This window comes from Myotis nattereri (assembly GCF_964212035.1).
Source record: "Myotis nattereri genome assembly, chromosome: 8".
Taxonomy (NCBI): domain Eukaryota; kingdom Metazoa; phylum Chordata; class Mammalia; order Chiroptera; family Vespertilionidae; genus Myotis; species Myotis nattereri.
In genome coordinates, this window is record NC_138083.1 from 62,142,807 (window position 1) to 62,170,306 (window position 27,500).

A 27,500-nucleotide genomic window follows, 5' to 3' on the forward strand; every position below is an offset into this window, starting at 1 on the left:
TGAATGACTGTGGGAACGTGGGTACGGTCATATAACACCTATCATCTATCTTATCACACATCCTGTCTCAAGTCCGCACTTGATTGGATGATAGTTAACTTTTATGGAGTCACACTGCATTTCTCCTTAGAATTGTTAAGTTCCCAATTAACATGCTGATAGTAGCTCTAAAGAGCTAAAGGGAAGTTCATTCTCCTCCCAGTAACCTCCTTAAATCAGTTGCCTCTACATCGTGAAAGACCTTTCTTTTAAAACCTGTTCATGCCCGGCTGGTGTGGTTTAGTGGTTGAGTGTCAACATGTGAACCAGGAGGTCATGGTCGATTCCGGGTCAGGACACATGTCCAGGTTGCAGGCTCGATCCCCAGTAGGGGACGTGCAAGAGGCAGCTGATCAATGATTCTTATCACTGATTGATGTTTCTTTCTCTTTTTTAAATATATTTTTATTGATTTCAGAGAAAAAGGGAGGGGGAGAGATAGAAACATCAATGATGAGAATCATTGATTGGCTACCTCCTGCACACCCCCTACTAGGGATCGAGCCCACAACCCGGGCATACGCCTCCGACCAGAATCAAACCCAGGACCCAGGACCCTTCAGTCCGCAGGCCAGTGCTCTATTCACTGAGCCAAACCAGCCAGGGTGATGTTTCTATCTCTCTCCCTCTCCCTTCCTCCCTGAAATTTATATATATATATAGTAGTTGTTGTTGTTACTTCCCACCCAAGGAAATTTTCCCATTGGCTCACTCTTTCTTTCTTTCTTTCTTTCTTTCTTTCTTTCTTTCTTTCTTTCTTTCTTTCTTTCTTTCTTTCTTTCTTTCTTTCTCTTTCTTCCTTCCTTCCTTCCTTCCTTCCTTTCTTCCTTTTTTGATAGAGTAGAAGGGAAGGTGAGAGACAGAGAGAGACACACATCAATTGGTTGCTTACCGCATGCGCCCTGACTGGGGCCTTGGGATTGAGCCTGCAACCAAGATTTATGCCCTTGACTGTAATTGAACCCAGGACCCTTCATCCAAGGGCCGATTCTCTATCCACTGAACCAAACCCACCAGGGCAATAAAAATATATTAAAATAATAATAAAACCTGTTCACAAAGTGACCATTTTTTTCTTTTGACTGATTCAGCTGAGGTGACACTCTTGAGGGTTTATTGTTTCCTGTATTATTTGAAATGCAAATCTTTAAAACTTTCTATTTGCATTACAAGTTGTTCTGCTGCAGGATTCTAAATACAGTAATTGCAGATGCCTGATTTGAAATGACTCCCCTAGGAAACCCTATCCTTTTAAGGGACCATTATTCTATTACACCACCCCGGCATCTCAGCGGCAGATATCTCCAGCTAAAACCACTCAGCTTCATTTTTAGGAAACCTAACACCGGCTTCCGTGCTCGTTGCTCCAGGCTGCAGGGTTTATTTTTGAAATTCCACTTTCCTGAGTTAGAACCTGCTTGTTCATAGCTCTCCTCTGTAGTCATTACTCCCCCTCTTCACACACACCCTCGGTGCACATTTACAGCTTCAAATGTGATTCTCGCATTTTAATTCCTTGCCCAGAATAGCTTGGAGATGATCATGTGTTGAAACTAAATTGTGCTGACATGCATTGGATAAACATAATAGAAAGCTTTCCTTTTTATTTCTCGATTAAAGAAAGCATTTAGCATCTTTTAAGAGAACTGGGAAGAACTTGTTGTAATGTACCCCGCGAATCACAGAACGACGCCTCAAGAAGTCGAATTAAAGAGTCACTTTATTGCAATCGGGACTATGAGGGGCCATTCCCCAAATCTCATAGTGATAAGATGGTGGCAAAACCAGACTTATATAGGCAAAGATCACAAAGGTATTGATTACATCTCAAGGTTTGGAATGAGGAACCTGGCTTGCAAAAAAGCAGTTTACAGAAGCAGAACTAAGCATGTTAATTATAGTTTTGGGTCTCGGGGCCACTTGCTGGGGTCCAACCCCAGTGGGTCCAGGGGTCCCCAAAGGTGTGGACGGAGTCGGCGAAGAAGGAATGACACGGAGACAGCGTTCAGTTGATCAGCAGCCTAGCCAGGATCTCCAGCCAAGTTCTGGTCTGGATCTCCAGTGAAGTTCTGTTTAGGATCTCCAGCCAGGTTCTGTGTCCATGGTCTCTTGCTAGGTTCTCCAGCCAGGTTCTCCAGGTTCTCCAGCCAGGTTCTGTAGCCATGTTCCCTCGCTAGGTTCTCCAGCCAGGTTCTGTCCAGGTTCTCCAGCCAGGTTCAGTCACCAGGTTCTAGTCAGGTTCTCTTGCCAATTTCTGTAGTCAGGTTCAGTCCAGGATCTTTTGCCATGTTCTCTCGCTAGGTTCTGTCTCTAGGTTCTGAGGCCAGTTTCTGTCCAGGATCTTTTGCCATGTTCTCTCCAGCGAAGTTCTTCTGTCTCTAGAGAACGTTCTGTGTAGGTTCTGTGCCAATTTCTGTCTCTCTCTCGTTCTGTTTTCTTACATCTGTATTTATACCAGTTGATTCCAATCCTATCAATCTCTATTTCAAAGGTTAGGGCATTTCTTATCTCCATTCCAGGGAGTAAAGATTATGTAGCTTAAGCATGATTGTTCATAGTTAAAGTGATTAATTACCCACCTGGCACTTAGTTAAGAGGTTTTATTCCCTCCCTAACTTCAGGGGAAAATCCCTACCTGGGGAAACAACCTTTCTCAGAGAGGAGACCTTGGTTAAAACACATAGTGCCAAGAAGGTGAGCAAACATTTTAAGAACAGTATGCCATATATGCCAGGTCCTTTGAAACAGCAAGGATGGACTGGCTCCCGGCAGCCACTGAATTGACAGAAACACCTTATCTAGAGCCCTTGGGTCTTGAGACCACTGAGTTGCCAGGAACTCATTATCTAGAGCCATCAAGGTAATTTAGAGTAATTGCGCTGCCCTGGTCTTGGGACCACTGAGTCAACTGGAATGCATTATCTGTGGCCACTAAAACAATTTAGGATAATTGTGCTGTCCTGTTTCCCAGGTACAGAAGAATGTGCTTTCTAAAACCAGTAAGATAACAATCAATGGGATAGTCATTCAATCGAATGGGATGATTTATACAATTTAGAAAATCAAAATAACCTGTCCATTGTTAAATAAAGCAAATAGGTACCATACTTCAAACTGCCATGGGGAGCAAGGGGTGGAGAGTGGAGGTGGCGGAGATGAAACCCAGAGTGATGTGTTTGTTCTAACACAACTGTGATCCCGCCTCAGACTCCAATACTGAAGCTCTGGCTGCTCGAATCTTCATATTTCTCACAAAATGAAGATGATACTCGGAGATTTTAGTTCCACCACCTCAAAAATTACTAAAAATAAGCAAAAGTCCTTTATCCCCATTATTTCACATGGCTTTGTTCTTGGCAATACACAGGCCACACGTATAGCTGTTGTGTGGATGAAGGCTGAAATTGGGACACGAAGATAGATTTATGAAAGATGCCTTCTTAAAAGAATATATGACTCTAAGGGAGTTTTAGAACTTCCTGGCACTGTCCCAGCACACAGGGATCGAACGAACGTCCTTCTTCTGCCACCCCTTCAGGACAAACCCAAGTCATTTTTGTCATTCAGATAATTACTTATTCAAAAAAGCAGCCAACCTGTAGCGTGCTGAGCTCCTCATTCAACAAAGACCCCATTAAGGGTGTGAAGCTGGGAACCCTCCGTGCTCGGCTGTGCTTTCAGTGCATATCTGGTGGAGGCAGGGGGGAGAGCTCAGTGCAGAAAGCTCAGGCCAGTAGAGCAGAGGAAAACCGCCCACCAGAGCTTCTCCTGGGGCTTTGAGGAGAGGAGTGAGAACATCTGCCCTACATGCATTTCCCTGACTGTCCTGTGGTTTCACCCTGGCGCCCTTCCTGGCTTCCTCCACTTGGTCCTTGCACAGTAAATAGGCAAGGTGATCATTGTGGGCCCAGCCCCTGAGGGCAGGCCTGAGGGAAGTCAGGGGTGGTTTCACTGACAATGGGCTGTCCCCTGTTGTCCCCCTAGACCTGGGAGGGAGGTTTGCCATCCCTGTTTACAGATGAGGAGATGGAGCTGAGAAGAGGTAGGCACCTTAGACCCGATAGCCAATGGTTCCAACTCAGATAGGTCTTCCCAACTCCAAGTGGTCCTGTGTGTTCCCACAACTGCTCCTTGAGCTTCCTGTGCCAGGCACAAAACGTGTGACTCAAACGTATCTGTCTTGTGTTGTTTGTTTTCAGTCATACCAGAGCTTAATTCCCTTTATAGCTAAATTTCAATCCTCTCAAGCAAAGTGTAAAGTGCTTTACCATCCAGTGGTTATAACAGTTTGATCTCTCGGATTATGTATAAGACCTGTTCCAGATGATTTGGAAATAATATGCTGTTATTATTAGGAAAATGCTAGTTAGGAAAACCAAATTCACCTTCAGAAGTTTGCTGATCGTTTTCCACTAAGTATACCTTAAGTTCTGAAGGTAATTTTTTTTTAAAAAAAAGAGCTCTAAATATGTCATTTAATGTTCGATTTTTTAAAAAAATAAGTGTATTGTTTCCTGTGAGCACAGTACTCAAAGTTATGTACAATAACAGATTCTTGTCAGAAGGAGTTGGCTTGTATATGATTAATGCAGATTTTCCGTCCAAAAAAAAATAGTGATCTTTTTTTTAAAAAAGCATTTGTAATGATGGTTGGTTACGTTTTGAAATCAAGGCCAGAACTTTAAGAACATTTTCTTCTCCTGGTCTTTGAGATGTGAGCTATGGAATTATAGATGGACTCATCTGTAATCCCAAATTGTGGTGAGACCATGGTCTTAGGAGAGCAACAGACAGAAAAGTGAGGCTAATGTTTTAATTTTTAAACCTTCAAGTTGCAGAAAGAAAACAGTCCCCGGAGAGGTGGAAATTTCCTTTGTGATCAAAAAGAAGGCAACATCCTCCCTTTTGCTCCCCCGGGAAGCCCCCGCGTGCCCCAGCCTCTAGGGATGTGGCCCTGCACAGAATCGGACTCCACCCCTTTTGAAGACCGGCCGCTCTCCAAGCTGAAGGAATCGGACAGGTGCTCAGCCCGGGAGAACCTCTACTTGGACGCTTTGGAAGATGAGCCACAGGAGCCTCCGGCCCGCGGGCCCCAGAAGGAGTTCAGGAACTGCCTCCCTCAGGTCGGCCTGGGTTTTCGGGTCCAGTTAACCACTGCAGGATCAAGGGATTGGTGGGCAGCCCTGCCACGTGGCAGGCAGGCTCCAGGGCTTAAAAAATGAAACCTTCACAGTGCCAAGAGCATTGCTGGGTGGCCCTGACCCCAAACTCCTAGCTTGTGCTGCGGCCAGCTTTATTTTGCCACTTTGTCTCACGTTTCACGTCCTGTGTACACGGAAAGGTTTCACAAGTGGGCATGTCCAATGAGACACACAGGAGGGAATAGGTCATTCTTCTGGGGCGTGTCGATCTTCAACTTTATTTCAAATCATAGAAAACTTATTAACAGGAAAACAAACTTTAAAGAAAATACCTGACATTTGGGAGTAGCAAATGTCACTAAACAATGACATCCCCTGAAGACCTTATACAAAGGGAAGACACCCAGCACTTAGACACCTTACACAGACTAGATGAGCAAGTAGCCGAGCTAATAAGCTCTGTGCTGAAATCTCCACAGCACAGCATTAGCGTTTTCTGGTTAAGCCCTTTTGAAAGCTGGGTTTTAAACATTGATTTTAGGAATCATTACCTGTGAGTCCATTTAGCAGTTGCTCTGCCTGCTTTTTAACCTGTCCCAGGTACTTAATGGACTGAGAAGGGTTCAGTCAATAGTGCTGTTGAAATGTGGGGAAATTATACTCAGTCACATGTCAGTGAGGCCAGGTGCACCCCCCTCCCCCACACCCCCCGCAACAGATTCTCAGGTGATGTGACATCGCCAGTATTGCCACCCTGTCTGATCTGCTAGCAGTCTCACATGGTCCACGCTCTCAGCAGTGAGAAGGCAGCCGGGGTCAGGAGACTGGCCTGGTGCCAGCCCTGCAGGGGCCTGGATCCTTTACTGACCTGCACTGCGGACCGTGCGCGCTGGGGGGAAGCGCACCAGGCTGTTGACCACGCCGACGCATAAACTTCCGTTATCAGGGCGTGCGAGGCTCCTGGCTCCTTCTTCCAGACCCTGTCCGCTCGAAAACACCCAAGTCCACCTGTGTTCGTGTTGTCCTCTACCAGCGCAGCTATCATTCTTCATAAGCAGACGTCACTGTAACTTTGTCTTTGATTCCAAATGTCGAAATTTAAAATTAAAGAAGTACTCACGCCTAAGGATGTCAAATCAACTTCAGTTAGGGACATCCATCTTCTAACTCATTCTGTCATCCTCATCTTCTGCCACTTCTCTCTCTCTCTCTCTCTCTCTCTCTCTCTCTCTCTCTCTCTCACACACACACACACACACACACACACACACTCACTCACACACACACACACACCCATGAACGCACGCATGCAGACATATCTGGGTCATTACAAAACGAGGTTGGAAAGTCATGTGCTCAGGGAAGTCCTCTGAGAAAGCCAGGAGGGCCACTTTCTCCATGACACTGTTTATACAAAAATCATGGCCAGTTTTGCTTACTCATGTGGTCTCCTCCCTGGACTGCAGAAGCTCCAGCCCCTCACCACACTGTGGATTGTGGTTTTATTATCGAACCTTGAAGGGCTGGTGACAGTAACGCTCCCGACCAACACTGGCTCCATGTGCATTTTCAATGCTGTTGTCCTAGGGCAGGAGAGCTGAACAAATCCCATAGCACCCTGAGAGCGCCTAGCAACCAACATTAACTGATTCGGATGAACTTATTTCTTCTTTACAGGAAGAAGAAAATCACAAGGGAAATCTTCAAAGGTAAGTAAGATCGAGGGAAACAATAGTAGACCACTGAAATAAAATCCCCTTGTCTGGAAATTCCACCTGTCACTGCGGTCTATTATAATACGCTCTTCAAAATGACTTAAAATAAGACTTCTGAATGAGTAGTTTCTTTATTATTTTTAATGTAATAAATGTATTTTTTTTTTATTGTTAACAACAAAAAGGCCAGAGACCTGCTGTGTTTGCTTATTAGCTTTAGGGTAAGAACTTTGTCGTTATAGTTGTGTATTGTGTGTATTAGGGAATGATTGTGGTAAAGAGTTATTGAAAAGCCCATGGAAACTCCTCTCTTCTAATTTAAAATCTGGAAAAACTCCCTCTTGCTAGGCTAGGAGACCTTATACTCCTATATGCCAGTGATTTTCTATGCAACGTGTTTCAGATGCATCCTGGTTTTTGTAGTTATTGTTCTGTTTCACTTCGGATGCTGCTGAGGTTGATGCCTTTCCTTTATCTACCTGGTCTCTGTTCCACATCCATCCATCCAAGCCCTGAAGGCCAGGTCCCCACACAGGTGCCACTGAATCAACTCTGAGTGTTTCCTCTGTGGGCAGGCGTGGGGGTTAGATGAGCCACATCCAAGAGTGGCTCCAGCCCCCAGCATTCTGAAGCTCAGTGTTAATTCAGCCTCTCCCTGACACGACCGGAGACAAGAAGAGGGAAATCATGCTCGCAGGAAAGCTTAAGACCTAGTAACAAATCGAGGTACACATTTATGTCCAGCACTGGTTATCGCCAGCTTCCTGTTATTCAGAGGGCATTGGACAGTTTGTAGGTTATTTCTAATATAGAAATATCACTGACTTTGCCTTCAGTGAGAAATAATAAGATGGAAAGCCTAACGGTGGCATTTGTCACCTAGACCCTTACCCCATGGTGACCACCACAAGAGCATGTACCCCGTGGTGAGGGCAGAGCCACCGGGAGCTTTGCTGGCTCTGTGGGCCAGTCCAGGTGGCACACAGACCCCATTTCTGGCCTCACCATCATTAATCAATCCTAGAGTGGAGAGGCCCATGGACTTCATGTGAGACCCCCTCGGCAGGGCCTGGGCTGGGCATAGAAAGTCACTTATGTATTCAAGCCTCAGTTTGGAGGTAGGTGGGTATTGGTGTCCTATGGGGAAGTGGTCTAGTTGCAGAGAACATGAGTGTGCATACACCTCACCTCCCTGGCACCCATCCAGAGGGATCCCAGGCCCGAGGGTCCAGGGCCTGCGCCAACAGGCATGGCCAGCCCCAGGCTTCCTTCCTGGCCACTACTTCTTTGCCCTGGGAGAGCTGACAAGCTGCCTGAATGCACCGGCATCCCCCGACCTAGCATGTCAGATCTCCAGCACCCGGCCTACAGGGGGAAGTCAGTAAATTCCTGTCAAGTAGAAATATATTGAATTAAAGTGCTAATACATTGAGGAATCTACAGCTAAAACCACATCTGTCGGGCAGGAACTTACCCCAAACTGGCTGCTGCTTTAGCTCACCTGTCTTCACCTTCCATTGTGTGCATGTGGAGTGTCTTCCTCGTGTCCAGAAATACAGGAGGAGCAGGAACAAAGAGAAGGCCTGACTGTAAAGCAGGGAGCAGAGAGGGGAGAGGAGAGCCGAGCCCCGTTGGTGGATTTGGGCAGGGCCAGGTGGAAATTTCATTTGAAAACTCATTTGGAAATTTACTTGTTGGCCTAGATCAGTGATGGCGAACCTTTTGAGCTCGGTGTGTCAGCATTTTGAAAAACCCTAACTTAACTCTGGTGCCGTGTCACATACAGAAATTTTTTGATATTTGCAACCATAGTAAAACAAAGACTTATATTTTTGATATTTATTTTATATATTTAAATGCCATTTAACAAAGAAAAATCAACCAAAAAAATGAGTTCGCGTGTCACCTCTGACACGTGTGTCATAGGTTCGCCATCACTGGCCTAGTTCCATCTTCCACTTTCCTATCTTCTACATCTTCCACTTGGCCTTTGGAGATGGTTAGTACTTCAAGTCAATAGAGGATGAGGCCAATGGGTGAAAAAGACTTCAGATAATAGTTGTTTTGTTGTGGTAGCTCCCCACCCCCACCCCAAACCATTAGCTGGTTCTGGATCGGGACTATGGCGGTCCGTGTCTGTAGCGTGAGCACCTGCCATAATGCTCGGCACTCGGGAAGCTCCCAGTACAGTGGGGACGGAAGGCTCTGGTCAGTAGATGGAGACGCCAGGCCACAGCCAGGTGTCCCTTCCTCCTGTGGGGCACTTCAGGCTGAAGTGAAGTATCCAAGGTGGCTTGGACCTTAGCTATGCCTGCCTGAGAGCCCCACCTTCCACTCGTTCCCAGTGTTTGAGGGTTGGCTGTGTTGCATTCTGACCCAGACACAGGTCCTGGAACAATTCCAGAGCCATAAAAAGCCCATTGAACATCCACAGGGTCAGCTCAGGGGTGGAGAGCATCAAGCGGCTGGAAAGCCATCTCATAGTTATGGTAGCGACTGGCACATGCCATGCAGGTTGGCAGGCACCCGGGCTGGCAGGCAGCTGACACTGTCTCCTCTCCCACTCCTTCTCCCAGGGCGGTGTCCGTGTCCTCCATGTCTGATTTCCAGCGCCTGATGGACGTCTCTCCCTTCCTGCCGGAGAAAGGCCTGCCCGCGGCCAGTAGCAAAGAGGACATCACTCCCCCCCTGTCCCCTGATGATCTGAAGTACATCGAGGAGTTCAACAGCAAGAGCTGGGACGAGAGGCCTCCAGACCCCTGGGCAGGCAGGACCGAGGTGGGGCGGGCTGGGGGCGAGGCCAGTGTGGAGCCTTTCCCTGACTCATCCTGGTACCTCACCACGAGCGTCACTATGACCACGGACACTATGACCAGCCCCGAGCACTGCCAGAAGCAGCCCCTGCGGAGCCATGTCCGCACCGAGCCGTCCGGGGTGCGGGTGCTGCACAGCCCGCCTGCCGTCCGCAGGATAGACAGCATCGTGGTGGCGGGCGGTGAGAGCTCGGGCCACCCGGAGCCCGAGGGTCCGTTTGCTACAAGCAGAGCCCGAGGGGGCCCAGGAGACACTAAGGGGGGCCCCTCAGAACACATGCTTAGCAGGTGGCCTTGTGCCCCTCCCAGGCAACCCCGAGACTATGGAGAGGGAGGCCTGCGCCCCCTGGATGGTACCCTCTGCCCCTCCCTGGGCTTTGCCTCCCCACTGCACAGCCTGGGGATATCCAAGAACATGAGTGACGACATGAAGGAGGTGGCCTTCTCTGTCAGGAATGCCATCTGCTCTAATTCCCCAGAGCCCCTGGTCAAGGACATGGCCTGCCAGACCAATGGGTCCCAGACCACGGGGACGCAGACCGTGCAGACCATCAGCGTCGGCCTGCAGACCGAAGCCCTGCGCAGCAGCGCCGTCACCAGCAGCCCCCACAGGTGTCTCACACCAAAGGCAGGGGGGGGTGCCACGCCCGCATCGTCTCCGTCCCGTGGCCTTAGGAGCAGGCAGGTGGCCCCCGCCATCGAGAAGGTGCAGGCCAAGTTCGAACGGACATGCTGCTCCCCCAAGTATGGGTCTCCCAAGCTGCAGAGGAAGCCCCTCCCCAAAGCTGACCAGCCAAATAACAGGACCTCACCAGGGCTGGCCCAAAAGGGGTGCAGTGAGTCGGCCTGGGCCCGCTCCACCACCACACGGGAGAGCCCCGTGCACACCGCCATCAACGACGGCCTCTCCAGTCTCTTCAACATCATTGACCACAGCCCCGTGGTGCAGGACCCCTTCCAGAAGGGGATGCGGGCTGGGGGTCGGTCTCGCTCAGCAGAACCGCAGCCGGAGCTGGGCCCAGGCCAGGACACCAGCCCCAGTTCCCGGGGGCGGTCACCCAGCCCCATCGGGGTTGGCTCAGAGACCTGTAGGGAGGAAGGGGGAGAGGGCACGCCTGTGAGGCAGGACTTATCCGCTCCCCCTGGCTACACGTTCACCGAGAGTGTAGCCCGGATCCTCCATAAGAAGCTACTGGAGCACGCCTTAAAGGAGGAGAGGAGGCAGGCACCCCAAGGCCTCCCAAGTCTTAACAGTGACAGCCTCGTGGGAGAGACAGTGAAAGCCGAACCAGGGTCCATCGAGGTAATGAAAGCTGAGTATTCCACACCCTCACCCTACCAGCTCTTCCACTCAAATGCTGGGAAAACAAGTTTGAACCTGGGATTGTACTAGGTCATTTGATTTTAAGAATCCTGGCCCATAATAGGTTCTTGTGAGCTGGGGAGACACCTGGTTTATGGGAGAATGGAATAGGCAGAAACATGAACTCTGAGCTACTTTTTAAAAGTGATTCAGGTTCTCTTCTCTGGTCTAAGTGATGGCTGCTCATTTGTTTATCTGAGCGTTTCACTAGGGTCATAATATGCCATTTTGGGGGGTAAATTTGTGTCCTAGGAATGTCAGTGTGTAAAGTATGGGAGTTGTGTCAGGGCTTTCTGTATGCTCCAGGTCTTTCTATGTGACAGCATGAGTGGTGTGCCGGGGAGGGTCTGAGAGTGTGGATTCTAGAACTTCTCACAAGGAGCTACAGCAGCTGGACTCAAGTGTGGGCTTCAGTGCAAAGCTGTAGCCTTCCATCTCACACATTACTCTCTGTGTCCATGAAGCCCCCCAGGAATAACCCAGGCGAGGCAACACACACAATCAAAACCCTACCTTCATGCAGTGTGATTATCCTCTGACACATCACCTATTATCACATTATCATTATACTAGAGGCCCAGTGCATGAAGTTCATGCACTGGGGGGTTGGGGAGAGTGTCCCTTAGCCCAGCCTGCACCCTCTCCAATTTGGGACCCTTCGGGGGATGTCGGGCCTAAACCGGCAATCAGACATCCCTCTCACAATCCAGGACTGCTAGCTCCCAACCATTTGCCTGCCTGCCTGCCTGATTGCCCCTAACTGCTTCTGCCTGCCAGCCTGATCACCCCCTAACCACTCCCCTGCCAGCCAGTTCGACGCCTAACTGCTCCTCTGCTAGCCCGATTGCCCTCAACTGCCTTCTCCTGCCAGCCGATCACCCCCAACTGCCCTCCCCTGCCAGCCCAGTCACCCCTAACTGCCCTCCCCTGCCAGCCCAGTCACCCCCAATTGCCCTCCCCTGCCAGCCCGGTCACCCCTAACTGCCCTCCCCTGCTGGCCTGGTCCCCCCCAACTTCCCTCCCCTGCAGGCCTGTTCCCCCCCAACTTCCCTCCCCTGCAGGCCTGCCCCCCACAACTGCCCTCCTCTGCAGGCCTGGTCACCCCCAACTGCCCTCCCCTACTGGCCCAGTTGCCCCTAACTGCCCTCCCCTGCAGGCCATCTTGTGACCACATGGGGGTGGCCATCTTTGACCACATGGGGGTAGCCATCTTTGCAAGGATGTGGCGGTCAATTTGCATGTTACCTTTTTATTATATAGGATGAATACACATACTATCACATTGTCATGTAATTATTATTATGTCCCTGTTAACAATATCCTCAAATCAGTCAACCTTGAATTCTGTTCTGATGCCTATCCACACGTGGTATACTCGTCCCATGCCACCTTAAAAAGCAATCCCCATTTCCACTTCCAGAATGAGCAAAATAAAACAAAGCCCGATGACAATGCTGGGGGTGACAGAAGTGGTGATGCCTGCCTCCCATTGCTGACGACACTTGGTCAGTCACTGTTTGGAAGTGATCCATGTGTAGACTTGAGTGTGAGCCCTGACCCACCAGTAGCCCATATAAACACACTCCACCCCACTGGGATCCAGACACCCACCCACAGGCATTCTCCAGGCCGGGCAGCCCAGTGGATGGCGAGGGTCGGCAGGAAGAAGAGAAACTCGCTCTTTGAGCCACCCACTTCTTTCCCACCGCCATGGCCCGGGCCTCATGAGTAAGAAGAAACGTGTATTTCTACGTTCTGCCCCACATTTCACAGGGAAACAATGATGGTCAGTTTCCCAGTCTCACCCATCAAGTGGTATTTAACTCAGTATATAGAGTTTAAATCTCAAATGGGTTAAACCATGCCAGTGACCTACTGAAATGGCAATGCCATATGGTTCAACCTGACCTTGATGGTCCATGGCCCGCATGTTCCGAAGATGCAAGTCTTTGTGATACAGTGGTGTGCAGGCTCTGAGAAGAGCACATACCGTGGCTGAGTGTTCTCAGATGGTGTCACCCCATCCTTCGGGGCCCTCAGGTAAGTCGCGCACTGCTGCGGAGGGTTTGTGCGAATGCCTGCCTCCTCAGGGCCCGAAAGGCATCAGCTGAAATCAGGGCTTTGTCCCAAAGCATTAACTGGCTGTGTCTGGAATGTCCATTTATATTGGAAACTAAATAGAAATTAATTTTTAGGAACCAAAAAAATCCTTTGAGTCAAAAAACAATCTATGATAATATGAAGAATGGTTTAATGACTGAATCATAGTACTCGGGTGTGAAAATGGTTTTACCGGTACAAAGCTATGCCCAGCCCTTTGGCTCACTGCCAAGACTTCCTTCTCACTAGGTGTGCTCACCGCCTCAGAGATGACCGGCCGTTTGACGGGAGCACAGCAGAGTTTCGGGGTCAGAGCCTGACTGGAGCACTCCCCGGCACCGTTTCAATGTCCTGGACTCATTTTCCTTTGTTGTTGTTGCAATTTTACTTGTTCTAGATTCCAGTGGAATTACTTCTTGTCTGAATTGACTACTATATATTAGACCCAGTGGAGAGCCCTTCTTGTCACTCCATAAATTTTGTGGTGGTTCTGGGTTTTCATTTCGAAATCTCCAGTGATTCTGAGTTGCCATCCTGCTGTGCGTGGCCTGCCGGGGCTCTCCCTGGGTGGTCCCAGAGAGACGGGGACGTAGGGGTCCTGGCTGGGACCCACACAGCAGGACCTCCCTCTCCCACCCACACCCTGCTTACTCTTTTCTCTTGAAGCCCTAACACCCATGCCGCGATGCAGAGAAGCTGTGAGGAGTTCTGGCGTGAAGAGAACGGAAATAATCTGGAAATGCAGGTCTATTCTTCTCTCCCATACCTAAGTGTAAAATGGGAGGAGAGTTTTAGTGTGAGCAGCGGTCGCTGCATCATTGTGACAAACTGGCTGTTCTATGCCTCCTTTCAAACACAAGAGTCATGCGACTTCCATCTCTCTGTGCCGAAGGGTGGTTGAAGGGTTACACGGAAGGGCAACTCAGGGAAGACTAGAAATCAGGAGGGAGAGGCCCGTGGCTGTCCCACAGGGAGGCCATCCCTCCCTTCGGACGAGGCCGAGGAGAGGTCTGTGTGCCCAGGAATGCCATGCCACTTTTGGGGACTTCCTGCTTCTCCTGGTAGCTGTCCCTGGAGCTGGCACCTGGCTTGTTGATGTAAAACCTTTACTGTTTTCTTTTTTAAAAAAATACTTTTCAACCTACTTGCTTTGCTTTTCTTTCTCTGTCTGTTCTGTCCAGAACCAAACTGTCTCACTAGCTGCCCCCTGGGGACTCTAGCCCTGCCTGCCTCACGCCGTAAGTGGTTTCGTCCTTCTTCCCCACTGTCTGGAGGGGGCACTGGTGGAACTTGGGGTTGGCGCCAGACACTCAGAAACAGGTGGAGTCATCCCAGGTAGATCTGCTTCCTAGAGGCAGCCGCCCCACTGGCTCTGGGTCCGTCTGCAGGGACAGACTGATGGCCTGTACAGTCCCTTTTGCCAAGGGTTGACTGCTTGGTGCAAAGAAAGCTCCCCGGTTATAGAGACCCCGCCTAGGTTTCTGCTCCCTGTGCAGTTTGCAGCCGGTCTGCTTTCGGAGAGGGGACTGTCTCGGACAGAGTTCTAGCCTGTGGGGATCTGCTGGACCTGCTACCGGTATTTGGTGGCACAAGTTATTGCCATATGCTCTATCAGGTGCGACCATAATGCAATGAGGCCTCTTTTGCAACAACCGCACCAGAAGGAATAAAAGCAAATACATCTTGTCCTTCCAGGTGACCTAGTAACTGCTCAATAAGAATTTGTTGATTGAATAAACAGCAAAGTCACCCCTGCTCCAAAAAATATTCTCAGAATTGACTCCAGAGCCCAAGTCAAGGCACATGAGAAAACAGGAGCCTTGTGTGTCACCAAGGACATAATTAGCTCATTCACGGATCTCACGCCGAAGCGCTCAGGGCCAAAGTACAGTTGTTTCTCCAAGACTAAAGTGCTCCAAGCGCCAGAGGCCCACAGAGCCCACGGCAAGGCCTGTCGGGAAAGGACAGTGTGGTGTGCTTATGTGTGCTGGGATGGCCACCCGCCATCGCTTCCTGTGGGGGCCCCCATACAGGTGCTGGTGAAGAGGTGGCACAACACGAATGGGAAGTGCATCCTCGTCCCACATCGTCCAGGTGGGAACTGGCTGCAATGTGTCCAATAACCCTCTAACACAGCGGTTCTCAACCTGTGGGTCGTGACCCCTTTGGGGGTCGAACGACTCTTTTACAGGGGTCGCCTAAGACCATCGGAAAACACATATATAATTACATATTGTTTTTGTGATTAATCACTATGCTTTAATTATATTCAATTTGTAACAATGAAATTGGGGGTCACCACAACATGAGGAACTGTATTAAAGGGTCGCGGCATTAGGAAGGTTGAGAACCACTGCTCTAGCAGCAGCCCCACCAGCACACACACTTGCACACAACACACTCATACTAGCACAAGCACACACAACCCTTACAACACCAGGAGCAGTGACACCAGAAGACGCAAGACAGTAGCAGATTTCCCAAACCATGCGCCCCCTCATGGCCTGGGCTGAGGTGCGGTAAGGACACAGCTCACCCCCGCGTAAGTTCGCATTCCAGCTATCTCAGGGCCCACGGTGTGTTCACAGGCAGGCACCTCAGGTTGTCATGGTTCTCATTAGCATATGTGCTTTGCTGACTGGGGCCTCCCGATTGTCATAGAAAGTGCCAACCACAGAAGAGGCAGGGACCGGCAACAAGCAGTCTCCATGTTAGTGCTCCTTCTCTGCGGGCCCCACGGGGAAGCAGCCTCCTCACTCCATCACTCCCCTGTCCGCCTTCCATCTTCTTCCTTGTCACCTGGTTTTCGTCACATCGTCCTTCAACACAGCCGCTGACTCTTCTCTGTGTCGCTCGCCTGCGCTGCTGACTACCTCTTCCTCATTCTGACCTCTGCAGTTGCTTGTCACCTCTCTTTAAATCCTCTGACTTACCTCCTGGCTGGCTCGGAGGGTCTTTGCTCTGTGTCATCGGCATTGCAGTGGTTTACCATCTCAGCTTTCTGTTGTCTGAGTGTCATTTGGGCAGATGGGTCCCACCCTGTAGAGCTCCCTGTATCTTCCTGCCACAGCTTTGCCCATGTCTCTGTGCCAGCAAATTCCCAGTGTGGTGTCCTTGTTTCCTGTCGTGGAGACCAAGCCCTGAGAAGAAGTATTCCAGGTGATGTGCACCATGATGGAGGGTGTCTGGCATTAACTGTTCTCAGAAGGTGTGGGATGCCCGCAACACAAGAGCACGGGCACACTCTGACTCCCCTTTCTTAAAATGCTGCTGCAAGGAGGAGTCATTAAAGAAAACTAGACCTAAATTAAAATTTTTGCCTGCAGCATTTTTTCATGTTGTGGGAGTGTGTTTCACCCACTGCCAGTCAATTTGGGATAAACAGTAGCAGAGCTTGTTTTGAGGTGAGTCTCATTCCTAACACAGCTGATGAAATCAAGAGAGGCTGTCCTCTTAGGACCGTCATTGCCACTAAGTAGATCACTCAGGAGGACCAGAGTGATGGGATCAGCTGGATCAGACCGACCACGTGGCCGGGGTAGACCACATGTGGCCTGTGGCTTTCCCGCCCTTCATAGGTGCCAGCCCAGTTCTGATGGTGCTCTGTAAACACACCCATCTCAAGGCTTTGCCATGTTTTATCCTCACTCGATGTCTTCCCATTACTGTCATCACTGATCATTCCTGTTGAGGTCTTTCCTTACCATTTTAAGTCATTCTCCATGAGCAAAGTATAATTTAGCATGCAGAAGTTGCCCTTGGTCTGTTGCATTGAGTCTGTCGAGAAGTGTATTTGGGGGAAATCCCTCCCACCCCCGGAGGCACTGTCTGTCTGAGTAACCCTGTCTTTCTCTTTCTGGCTTTGAAGGAACTACCTTGTTCTGCTCTAGCTCCATCCCTAGAATCCTGCTTCTCCAGGCCCGAGAGACCAGCAAACCGCCGCCCTCCATCCCGCTGGGCCCCACATTCCCCCACTGCCTCTACGGCTCCATCGCTCGGAGACGCGACCTCCTTGGAGGAGTTCGGAGAGGAGGAGCCGCCCGGGGAGAAGCTGCACCAGTGACGGATGCAAGTTTGCATGGATTATCACAGAATAATTCACTGTAATTTGCATAACCACACCATCATCATCCACCAAACTCTGCCCAAAAGGAGAGATCTCGTTTTCCCAAGGTCAAAGAACGTGTTAAAAAAAACACACAGCTGCTGAATGTTCAACCTCTGACCTGAGATGTTTCTAGAATGAAACAGTAAATGTGCCTGTAATAACTTAATTTTTTTCATAGCTCAGAAAACTATTTTTGTCTCCATCTTTTTTACACACAGTATATTAAAAAAGGGTACATAAGATATAAATAAATTTTAAAAAAATAAACGTTTTAAAGATGTACATTTTACAAGATCCTGAACACTCTCGCTCTAAGACTGACTGCCTCTCTGTTAAATTTGCACTGTTACATTTTGGTTTGCTTTATTTCCACGTTGAATTAGAGTGTTTTAAGTTAATTTTCTTTTCTCAGTGTTTTTGATTTTTAAGAATTTTTGAAAACTTCAGACCGTCTGATAAAATGAACTTTTTGTAGTGAAAAAGTCAGGAAGCCAATAGTCAAGACAGATGCCCTATATGCTGGAGGGAGCACATGTCAGCGTTTAGGAAAAGGGCACCAAGTCCTCAGCGGGGCTCACCAAATTCTTTGTATAATCCACATATTCTATCGACTTGCACGTCTTCGGGTTCGAGGCGCTGGGGTGCATGTACATACTGCTGCTGTGGGCTCGCCATTGCCCGAGTGAGTCGTTGTGCACATTGTGAGTTCCCTCGTACTGTACTTTCGTTGTCTTCTTGCATCGATGATACAACATTCGTGGCTTTTTTAAATTATTGTTAAAAGATGAACTGACAATACGCAGTGTTTACTCAAAATTTTCTGTTTACGGGAAAAATATTACACATGAGGACACCGGATTGGAACAAAGGACGGTGGCTCGGAGTCTGTACAAGACAATGATGAAGTAGAAATAAAGCCTTGACATGATGGCAGCCTGTTGCAGACCTGGTGTCTCACACGCCCTCTGTCTCTCCTCAGGGATCAAGAGGAGAGGTGCCGTAAATGGGGGATCGCGGGACAGGGGAGCTCATGGGAAAAGGCAGCCGCTGCTAACGAGGCGTCTATTGGAATACGCTGAGTGCGTGATGGTGTAGTTACACCGGATTGCAAGAGCCTCCTGAAGTAGATAAAAAGGCAACTTCATTCTTGTTGGAAAAGCCAAAAGGGGTGGATGTGGGGTTGGAGGGTGGTGAGGACACTGGCTACCCACAAGTCAGAATGGGCCAGCCTCTGTCCCTCTGCCCTCATTGGGAAAGCAGGAGTGGCCAGTGACTCCTGAACAGACGTTTCCAACCTGGTGCTGAGATGGATTTGAGAGAGTAGAAGTCTATAAAAGCGACATGCTGCCCAGAACACACGAAGGACTATTTTAGGCTAGATCTTCTGGCTTTAATGTTTCATGAACGCAACAATTCTCTTCTTATCCACACAGAATAGAACTCTTAGAATAAGTTCTATTCTTAGCATTAGCACAGTTCTATCATTAAATATTTTCAAAAAAATGGAAAGCAACAACTACTGATACGGATGTAGACTCCGTGGAACCTTGGTGCACTGGTGGTGGGGATGTAGAATGGTGCAGCTGCTCTAGAAAACAGTGGGATGATTCCTTAAAAAGTTAAACAGTATTTTCATATGATCCAGCAATTCCACTTCTGGGCTATAGGCCCAGAGGAATTAAAAGCTAGGACTTGAACACATATTTGTACACCCATGTTCATAGAAGCATTGTTTACAACAGAGTGGAATCAACCCCCGTGTCCATTGATGGATGAATGGATAAATAAAATGTGGTCTACACATACAGTGGAATATTATTCAGCCTTAGAAAGAAAGGAGAGTCTAATTCATACTACAACATGGGTGAACCTTGAGAACATTATGCTATGTAAAATAGGCCATTCACAAAAATAACAAATATTGTAAGATTCCACTTATACAGGGTGAGGCAAAAATAGGTTTACAGTTAGTCATATGAAAAATAATACAATAATTCATAAATAATACAACAAATGTTTCGCTTACTCAACTGTAAGCCTACTTTTGGCCCATGGTGTGGAACCTAGAATAGTCAAATTCATAGATTTAAAAAAAGCAAAATGATGGTGACCATGATGTGGGAAGAGGGAAGAATGGAAGTTGGTGTTTAATGGGTATAGATTTCTGTTTAGGATGATGAAAAGTTCTGGTAATGGATAGTGGTGATGGTTGCACGACCATATGATTAAATGGTAAATGTATTTTACCACAATGACAATGTTTTAATCTAAAAAATAAATATTTCACTTAACCACTCTAGATGGAACTGCAAACAAACTATCAACATGTTGACAATTTTTGTGTGTGCCTACCTTGTGCCAGGGTAAATGCTAGGAGGTACAATAACATCCTTTCAGCTGGAAGCTACCGCTAGCAGCCAGGAGGGTTGTCAATACTCATAACTGAAAAGGCTTTGGGGTCAAGGGCAGTTACAATCCAGAGCCTTGAAGAAAGCCATCAGGACTCTGCCTGTCTCCTGGCTCTGCTCTCCTGTGTGGCTTTATTCTCAGACAAGCATCCCAGGAGTTGGCAGTGATCATCCCCAGTGGCTCCTGTCAGTTTAGCAACTCCTAGAGAAAGAGGGTCTCTTACCAGTAGCTCTTGCGGAAGCCCCAAGACTGATGAGTCTCCTGGATCTGCTTTAATTCACATCTGCCTGAGCCTATTGCAGACAGATTAGCCCAGCCAAGGAAAACCAAGGAGCTGGGAGAATAGAGGGGGAACGTGCATGGAAGACAGCAAAGCTGCTCACAGCTGTGGGGAACTCTCAGTTACAAGGAGAGGTTCTGGTCAGAGAGAACTTGCTATCTAAGTGGGGGAGATGGACTTCCCAGGCACAAAACAAAATGGGGAGAAAAGGAGGGGAGGGATATGTAAATCCGAAGTTAAAGGGCTTGAGTCGGACCTCGAAGGAAGAGCAGGATTTTTAAAAAAATATATTGTTATTTATTAGAAGAGGGAGAGAGAGAGAAACATCAATGATGAGAGACTCACTGATCGGCTGCCTCCTGCACGCCCGGGTATATGCCCTTGATGGGAATCATACCTGGGACCCCTCAGTATGCAGCCCGACTGAGCCAAACCAGCTAGGGTAGAATTTAAATATGAAGGCAGGAGAGGTGGTTCGGTGGGGGAAGAGTAGGAGCAGCTATGTGAGAAGGTGGTAAAAAGAGCATTTGACCAAGGCAGGGAGGCAGTACCTGGGCTGGAAGCAGGTCCAGTGAGCAAAGCCACTTCGTGCGACATCAGTGCCTTAAAAGCCTGTTTGGAACTTCTCCAACCACCCAGTTTTCTACTAGTTGGGCTTTGTATTCTTGAGTCCATTTATTGTGGAACCACCCCAACTTTTGCCAAGGCAATATGGTGGAATGAAACACTTTCTACACTCCTGTCCAAATGAATGCTGAGGCAGCTACGGGGGCGATGCGGGCTCAGAAGGAGAGCAGCTGCGCAGGAGCCAGCCTGCAAGAAGTGTTTGTGTATGTCTCCAGGAGCCAGTGTTAATGTGTCATTTGCTTTTATGTCCTAAAGAAAGAGGCAGGAGCAGATTCCTCAGACACAGCTAACGGCTCTTGCACGCGGAGCACTCCCTGCCCCCTGGGGCATGGCCAGCACCAGCGGCCCACAGACATTTCTCATCAAACTGCGGTCAGGCTGGGCTGTAGTAGACACATTCCACTCTTTCCTTTTTTCTTCTTATGAGAAGGTAAAGGTTTTCAATATTATGTGTCTTTCTAAAACATGCATATCATAATTCTTTTTATTTAGTACATTTGTGTTACACCCTTTTTTTATTAAGCTTGTCAGTTATGGGTATTTTGTTCAAAAACTGAGAAGTACAGCTATCATTTACTATTTTCTAATTCATTGGTTTTTTTTTTTAATGGTGGTAAAATACACAGGGTAAAATTTACCATTCTAACCATTTAAAGCATACAATCCAGTGGCTTTTAGTACATTCACAATGTTGTACAATCATCACCACTGCTTGGTCCCAGGACATTTTCATCACCCTAAAAGGAAATATCCACCCACTCCCTGGCAGTCACTTCACCCAGCACCTGGCACCCAGGAATCTGTTTTCTGTCTCTATGGACCTGCCTTTTCAGGATGTTTCATATAAATGGAATCCCTCAATATGTGGCCTTTAGGGCTTCTTTCACTGGGCATAATATTTTTAAGGTTCATCCATATTGTAGCATGTATCAGTACCTTATTCCTTTTATAGTTGAAATAGAGGCCCCGTGCACAAAATCTGTGCACTGGGGGCAGGGGGTCCTTAGCCCAGTGGCATCCTTGGGGGATGTCCAATAGGGCCTAAACCGGCAATCGGACATCCCTCTTGCAATCCGGGGCACTGCATGCATTAGTGACCATACTGTTCATACAGGTGAAAGGTATCTTGCTATTGTATGGGAAGCTACATTTTTTTGCCCTGAGTATAAAAAGTAGTACATAACATGATCCTTCCGAGGTAGTACTATTTTCCCCATCTTATCAGTGGGAAAACTGAAGCAGAGAGAAGTTAAGTAATTGGCTTTGTTACACAGTTATAATTGTCAGAATCAGGGCTGACCACAAAATGTGCAAGCCAGAGTCCATGCATGTCATCGCTGCATCATCCTGTTTTTTCATTTTTAGAGTAGCCTTGCCAGGTCTTAATTTTTAAATCTAAGAGACTGTTCCCAATATATAGGGTAGGGTCCCTAGGCGAGGGCAATGATCAGGGCCAATCTGTGGGGCAACCTGCAGGCAGGGCGATCTAGGGACCCCTACTGGCACCCACCTTGGCTGGTGGCCTGACACTGCCTACTGGCCAGCCCCGCCCCCCAATCGCCACCGCTGGTCACCTCCCTCTCCTGTGTTGAGTGTCTGCCCCCTGGTGGTCAGTGCATTTCATAGCAACTGGTCATTCCGCTGGTTGTTCCACTGTTCGGTCGATTTGCATATTAAGGTTTTCTTATATAGGATGATATTACATTTTATGGACATACTACATCTTGTTCATTCACCAGTTGATGGAAATGTATTTATTGATTACCTTAAACAGCCTTGGGCATTCCCCAAAAGGAGGCAATTCACAATGAATGACCAGGACATTCATCAGTCAAGTTACATAATCAAGGCACTCTGGCAGCTTTGACTCTTAAACATAGTTGCTTAAGTGGCCACCAGTACATATGCTACTTGTCATGCTTTTCTTCAATTTGCATTTAGCCCTTTCAGCATTATTCTTTGAATGCAATGTGCATTGGAACCAGTATAGCAAGAAGTCAGGTTGAGTCATAAGCAAGGTGTCTGTTTGAATGAATTTAATGACACTGGGTCTTTAATACACTCTGGGTCACTCAAATCAGGGTGGTACTGAGAGAGGGAAAAATCTAAATATGAATCCTGGTGGGAACACTTAAAGTAATGCAACTTTAAGCCATTTCTTTAAGACTCATTTGAAAAATAGTAACAATACCTACTTCCCAGGCTTATAGAAATTAAGGTTTACTATGTACCTAAAGTGTGCAAGGTGCTATGCTAGGAGTTGTGAACACTAGAGATGAACAGAAAAGACAAACTCCCAGCTTTCCCAGAGTTTATATTCTAGTGTTAAAATACAAAAATTCTTCTGAGTAAATTTGAAGATTTAATTGGCTTTATGGAATCATGAATAGAGCAAATAGGAAGGAACTCCAAAGGGCTGTACAAAATGGAAGGTTTTCAAAGACAGAAAGGGGTCAGAAAAAGGACATTATGAACATGAAATGCATTGTTTCAGGCAATGTCCCCTCCTCAGGGGAATGGAGGGAGCCTATCACAGATTATCTCACTAGTGCTGACCAGGTAATTCCAGGTTTACTGGCTAAAGGTTACATTTCTGAACCCAGTCGGTCTTGCTCAGTTTTTGAGCGTTGACCCAAGAACCAAGAGGTCACTGGTTCAATTCCAAGTCAGGGCATATGCCCAGGTGGCAGGCTCGATCCCCAGTGGAAGAAGCTGAGGCTGCGATAAAGCTAGGTATTAAGTATTGATTTGTTGACATGGGTTTAACACAAGTGACTCCATTTGGGGCCTGATGCTTCTTTTTAACTCAAGTGATGAGAAACATGTAGTAAATAAGTAAGTGAAGTGTAATGGAGAGTAACAGAAAGGCTTCCTGAGGAGATACCATTGGAGTTGAGGATTGGACAAGAAGTCCCTGTCAGCCAGGGAGAGGGAATGTCTGATTACAACGTTGAGATGAGAAGGTGGTCATGAACCTAGTGCGTTCCAGGAAGCAAAAGAAGGCTACTGTCTCCTGAGCAAGGGATTTTGGGAGAGGTCTCATGGTCCACAGGAAAGAGTTTGAATTTTATGCTGGGGGTGGGGGATCCATTAAAAGATATTAAGCAAGGGGGGCATTTTTCAGCAGACTACTATGGTGTAGGTTAAGAAGGGGCAAGATCGGAAGGCTTCCCAATAAAAGGTTGTTGTGTTGACCCAGAGAAACGTTGATGGTGGGTGGCTTGGGCAGTTTTTGTGCTGTTTATTAGCGTCACCAATTGCAGGCTTGCCACATGCTGCTCATTAAGAACTGGGCTTTAGAATCTGCTGCTGAGGATTCGGCAGGCTCCACTTCCGAACTCCAAAAGCTACCCCAGTTCAGATAAAAGCTGAACCAAGCCTTTATTTATTCTTCTGCTGCCTCTCAGGCCAGGCCAGCAGTTTTGTCAGTGGCTTGGGACCAGGAAGAACCGGTCTCACCTCTTAGCTCCTTCCCTTCAGGACACAAAATTACACAGCAAAGTTCTCACTCCTGTTTTGATTTGTTTTAAGGTCTGGTCCTTCTCCAAAAGGAAGTCAGCCCTTGAAAGCTACTAACAGTCATTTTTAATTTAGTAAAAGTGGGGTCCTGCTCTTTAAAGTTGACTTTTTAGGAGGACAACTACGAGCTCTGGGCCTGGGAATGATGGGGGAGGGCTGGGAAGGTACAGTACTAGGTGCTGTGCAACCTAATCTAAAAGAATGGATAGGACTTTTTGTCAATATGTCAGCATAGGTAAATGTGATACTTACATCCTCCCACAAACACATCAAAATTAAACTACAGAACAACCATCATTGAGAACTGCCTGAAATCTAGCTGAATGGAAGTCTATAAGTAAGGATATAAAGAAGAAGCCACATTGAGACTGGTAGGAGGGGCAGAGATAAGGAACAGGCTGGTCCCATACCCATGTGTGGTGGATAGAAATCAGGAGGGATATCTCAGCTCTGAAGTTCCCCACTGAGGAGTGAAGGGTCCCAGCACCACACCATGCTCCCAGCCCAGGGCCCAAATGCTAGGGAGAGAAGTGCCCATAAATTCTGGCTGTGACAACCAGCAGGGATTGCAGCTGAGTGAGCCGAGTGCTGCTGGAGTCCCAAGCATTCCTCTTAAAGGGCCCATGCTTGGACTTGCTGACAGATGCCCTCAATTTGGGCATACAGGAAGGAATGGAATCATCTGGCTTCAGGTGAGAGCTGGAGGGGAAGCTTTCTCCCAGACGGAAGTGCTGGCAGAGGTCACTGTTCCTTTGCTGTAAGTGCAGGATGGCATCATATCTGATTTTCTTTCAATTTGGCTCACACTCTTCACCCCACACTGGTGACTCCCTGAGACCCTGACCCCCAATTTCCTGGCCCACCCAGGCTGCTTCCAGTGGCTTTTCCATACAAATGGCCTGTCTTGGTTCATGCTTCAGACCTTCTTAAAACCTCTCAAAGGTTCACAGTCCCCAAACAAGCAGCATCTGGCTTCTTGTTTCCTACTTCTCACTAAGCAACCCCAACTCCAGCACTGGCAGCAGCCAGCCTCCGTCAGCTTAGCCTTCCACAGGCACCTCCAAGCCCAGGACCAGTGGCAACTGTCTGCAGATCACTTTGTAGTTCATGCCAGGAGGCCCTCAACAGGGCACAGGTGGCAGCTGACCTTGGTCTGACCTACCAAGAGGCTCCAGAACCAACACACCTGGTAGCCAGCTAAAGACCACACCAGAGCACTACTCAGTCACTTCCACAGTGATGCGCTCAATGGGCAGACTCAGCAGGCACCAGAGCCCCACTAAAGCAAATCCTGTAACATAGGGTCAGCCCCCGCACAACAGCTCCTCCACTATATCATGGCCAGTCCTTAAAACCAATCAGCCTGAGAATACATCCCTCCAAATAGCAATCAAGGCTCAGCTACAACAGGAGGGCACACAATCTACAGAGGTGACACACCTGGAGCAACAGTCTCAGGTGACCATAGAGACTGCACCACAGGACACCTGTGTAAGGTCAATATTATCTTATAAGGTCACATCACTGCCTGCTGGAAGTTTTAAGAGCCGATACTCCACTTCCTCTGTTCTTTATCTGCCTTGGCAGTTGTGGAAGCATGTGTCCACCCATCTGGGCCCCTGAGTGACAGTCATACACAGACCCACTTCAAATATATAACATGAGGGACAAATAAGTCCTGGCAGGTTAAGCCATGAGGTTTGGGAATTATTTATTAGGGCAGCATCTCTTAGTCCCTCCTAACTGGAGTCACTGTCCACAAAAATGGAAATGCATGTATAAATAATATGAAGAAATCAAAGCAGATCAAATTTTCACAGCATATATAATGTTAATTCAGCCCTAGCTGGTTTGGCTCAGTGGATAGAGCGTCAGCCTGAGGACTGAAGGGTCCCGGGTTCAATTCCAGTCAAGGGCACATGCCTGGGTTGCGTGCTCAATCCCTAGCAAGGGGCGTGCAGGAGGCAGCCAATCGATGATTCTCTATCATCATTGATATTTCTCTCTCCCTCCCTCTCCCTTCCTCTCTGAAATCAATAAAAATATATAAAAAATAAATAAATAAAATGTTAATTCATGTTAACAAAGAGGTAAGAGCTATGCAAAGTTAATTATCCGTTTTGAATTCACACTAAAAAAAAAAACTTCTAGCCCTGACCAGTGTGGCTCAGTTGGTTGGGCATCATCCCATGTGCCGAAAGGTTGCTGATTTATTCCCGGTCAGGGCACATGCCCAGGTTTCGGGCTCTATCACTGGTAAGGGGGTGTGCAGGAGGCAGCTGATTGATGTTTTGCTCTCACATAGATGTTTCTCTCTCCCTTTCCCTTTCTCTCTCTCTCTATAAAAAAAAAATCAATAAAAAATTTTAAAAACACAAAACAAATCTAGTTCCTTTAGTTAAGAAGGTAGATGAAGGTAAAACTGTGCTTATTGTTGAACTAATTGATTACATGTATGAAGCAGAAACAACTGAACTAAATATTCCAACGATACTGCTTCCGACCCCTCCCCCAATTACAGCTACCCTTGTTGGAAACGTACAGATTGAGTTCCTCTCTGAGACAAAAGTAACTGATTTTCCTGGGGAATTACAAGGACACGTTGGAAAAGATCTTAAAAGCATTTTTACCAAAGCTTTACTTGATATACAATTTTAATCATGCAACCATTTTCTCAGGGTGCTTTCCCTGTGACTTAGCACAGTGGTCTCTAGCTGCCTGCATTTTAGAATCACTCAGAGCAAGTAACTTAAGGCCTGACCCAGACCAAATAAATCAGATTTCCTTGGGTGCGGCTCTCAGTATATTTTAGATGTTTCCCTGGTGGTTCTACTGTGTAGTCACGATTGAGAACTACTTAGAGCAGAATTTCTTAACCTAGCGGTTCGCAAACCAGTAATCACCTGGAGGATGAGGTCTTAAAAAACCTGATGCCTGCTTGCCACTCCAGCCCTTACGATGTACTTGGTCTGGGGTGAGACCCGGGCAAACTCAGAATTTTGCAGCGCTGTTTGGGAGCCATAGTCTTAGCCAGATTTAAGAAAGTGAAGTCCAGTCAGACATGAAAACAGATCCAGACTCTACCCTCTGTGGCATTGTGTCTTCTCATTCTGTATAATGGGAATAACAACGTGGCTGTGAGGACTAAGTGAGATAGTAAGTTAGCAAAGAGCCTGTCATATAATACTTGCTCAAGAAACAAGTTCATATCATCTCATTTAATTATTATCTCTCAATAATCCTATGAATCGAGGTTATTGTCCTAAGATGACAGCCAAAGGAACTGAGGATCAGATTACTCAAGATTACATGGTAATCACTGGCATTATTGAGGCTTGACTGAGCAGACACTTGCAGCTGCCCATGCCCACTCCATTAGCCACCCT

At 47.6% G+C, this 27,500-nt stretch overlaps 1 protein-coding gene across 1 annotated transcript in view; it reads left to right on the top strand.

Moving 5' to 3' along the window:
• The window catches only part of MTCL1 (microtubule crosslinking factor 1), a 125,928-nt gene extending 107,721 nt beyond the window's left edge, over window positions 1-18,207 (top strand). The window contains 5 exon segments of the mRNA XM_081097863.1: window positions 4,872-5,162; window positions 6,858-6,889; window positions 9,472-11,011; window positions 17,040-17,229; window positions 17,232-18,207. Of these exon segments, the coding sequence (XP_080953989.1) occupies window positions 4,872-5,162; window positions 6,858-6,889; window positions 9,472-11,011; window positions 17,040-17,229; window positions 17,232-17,278 (2,100 nt within the window). The 3' untranslated portion in view covers window positions 17,279-18,207.
• The last annotated feature ends 9,293 nt before the right edge of the window (window positions 18,208-27,500 follow it).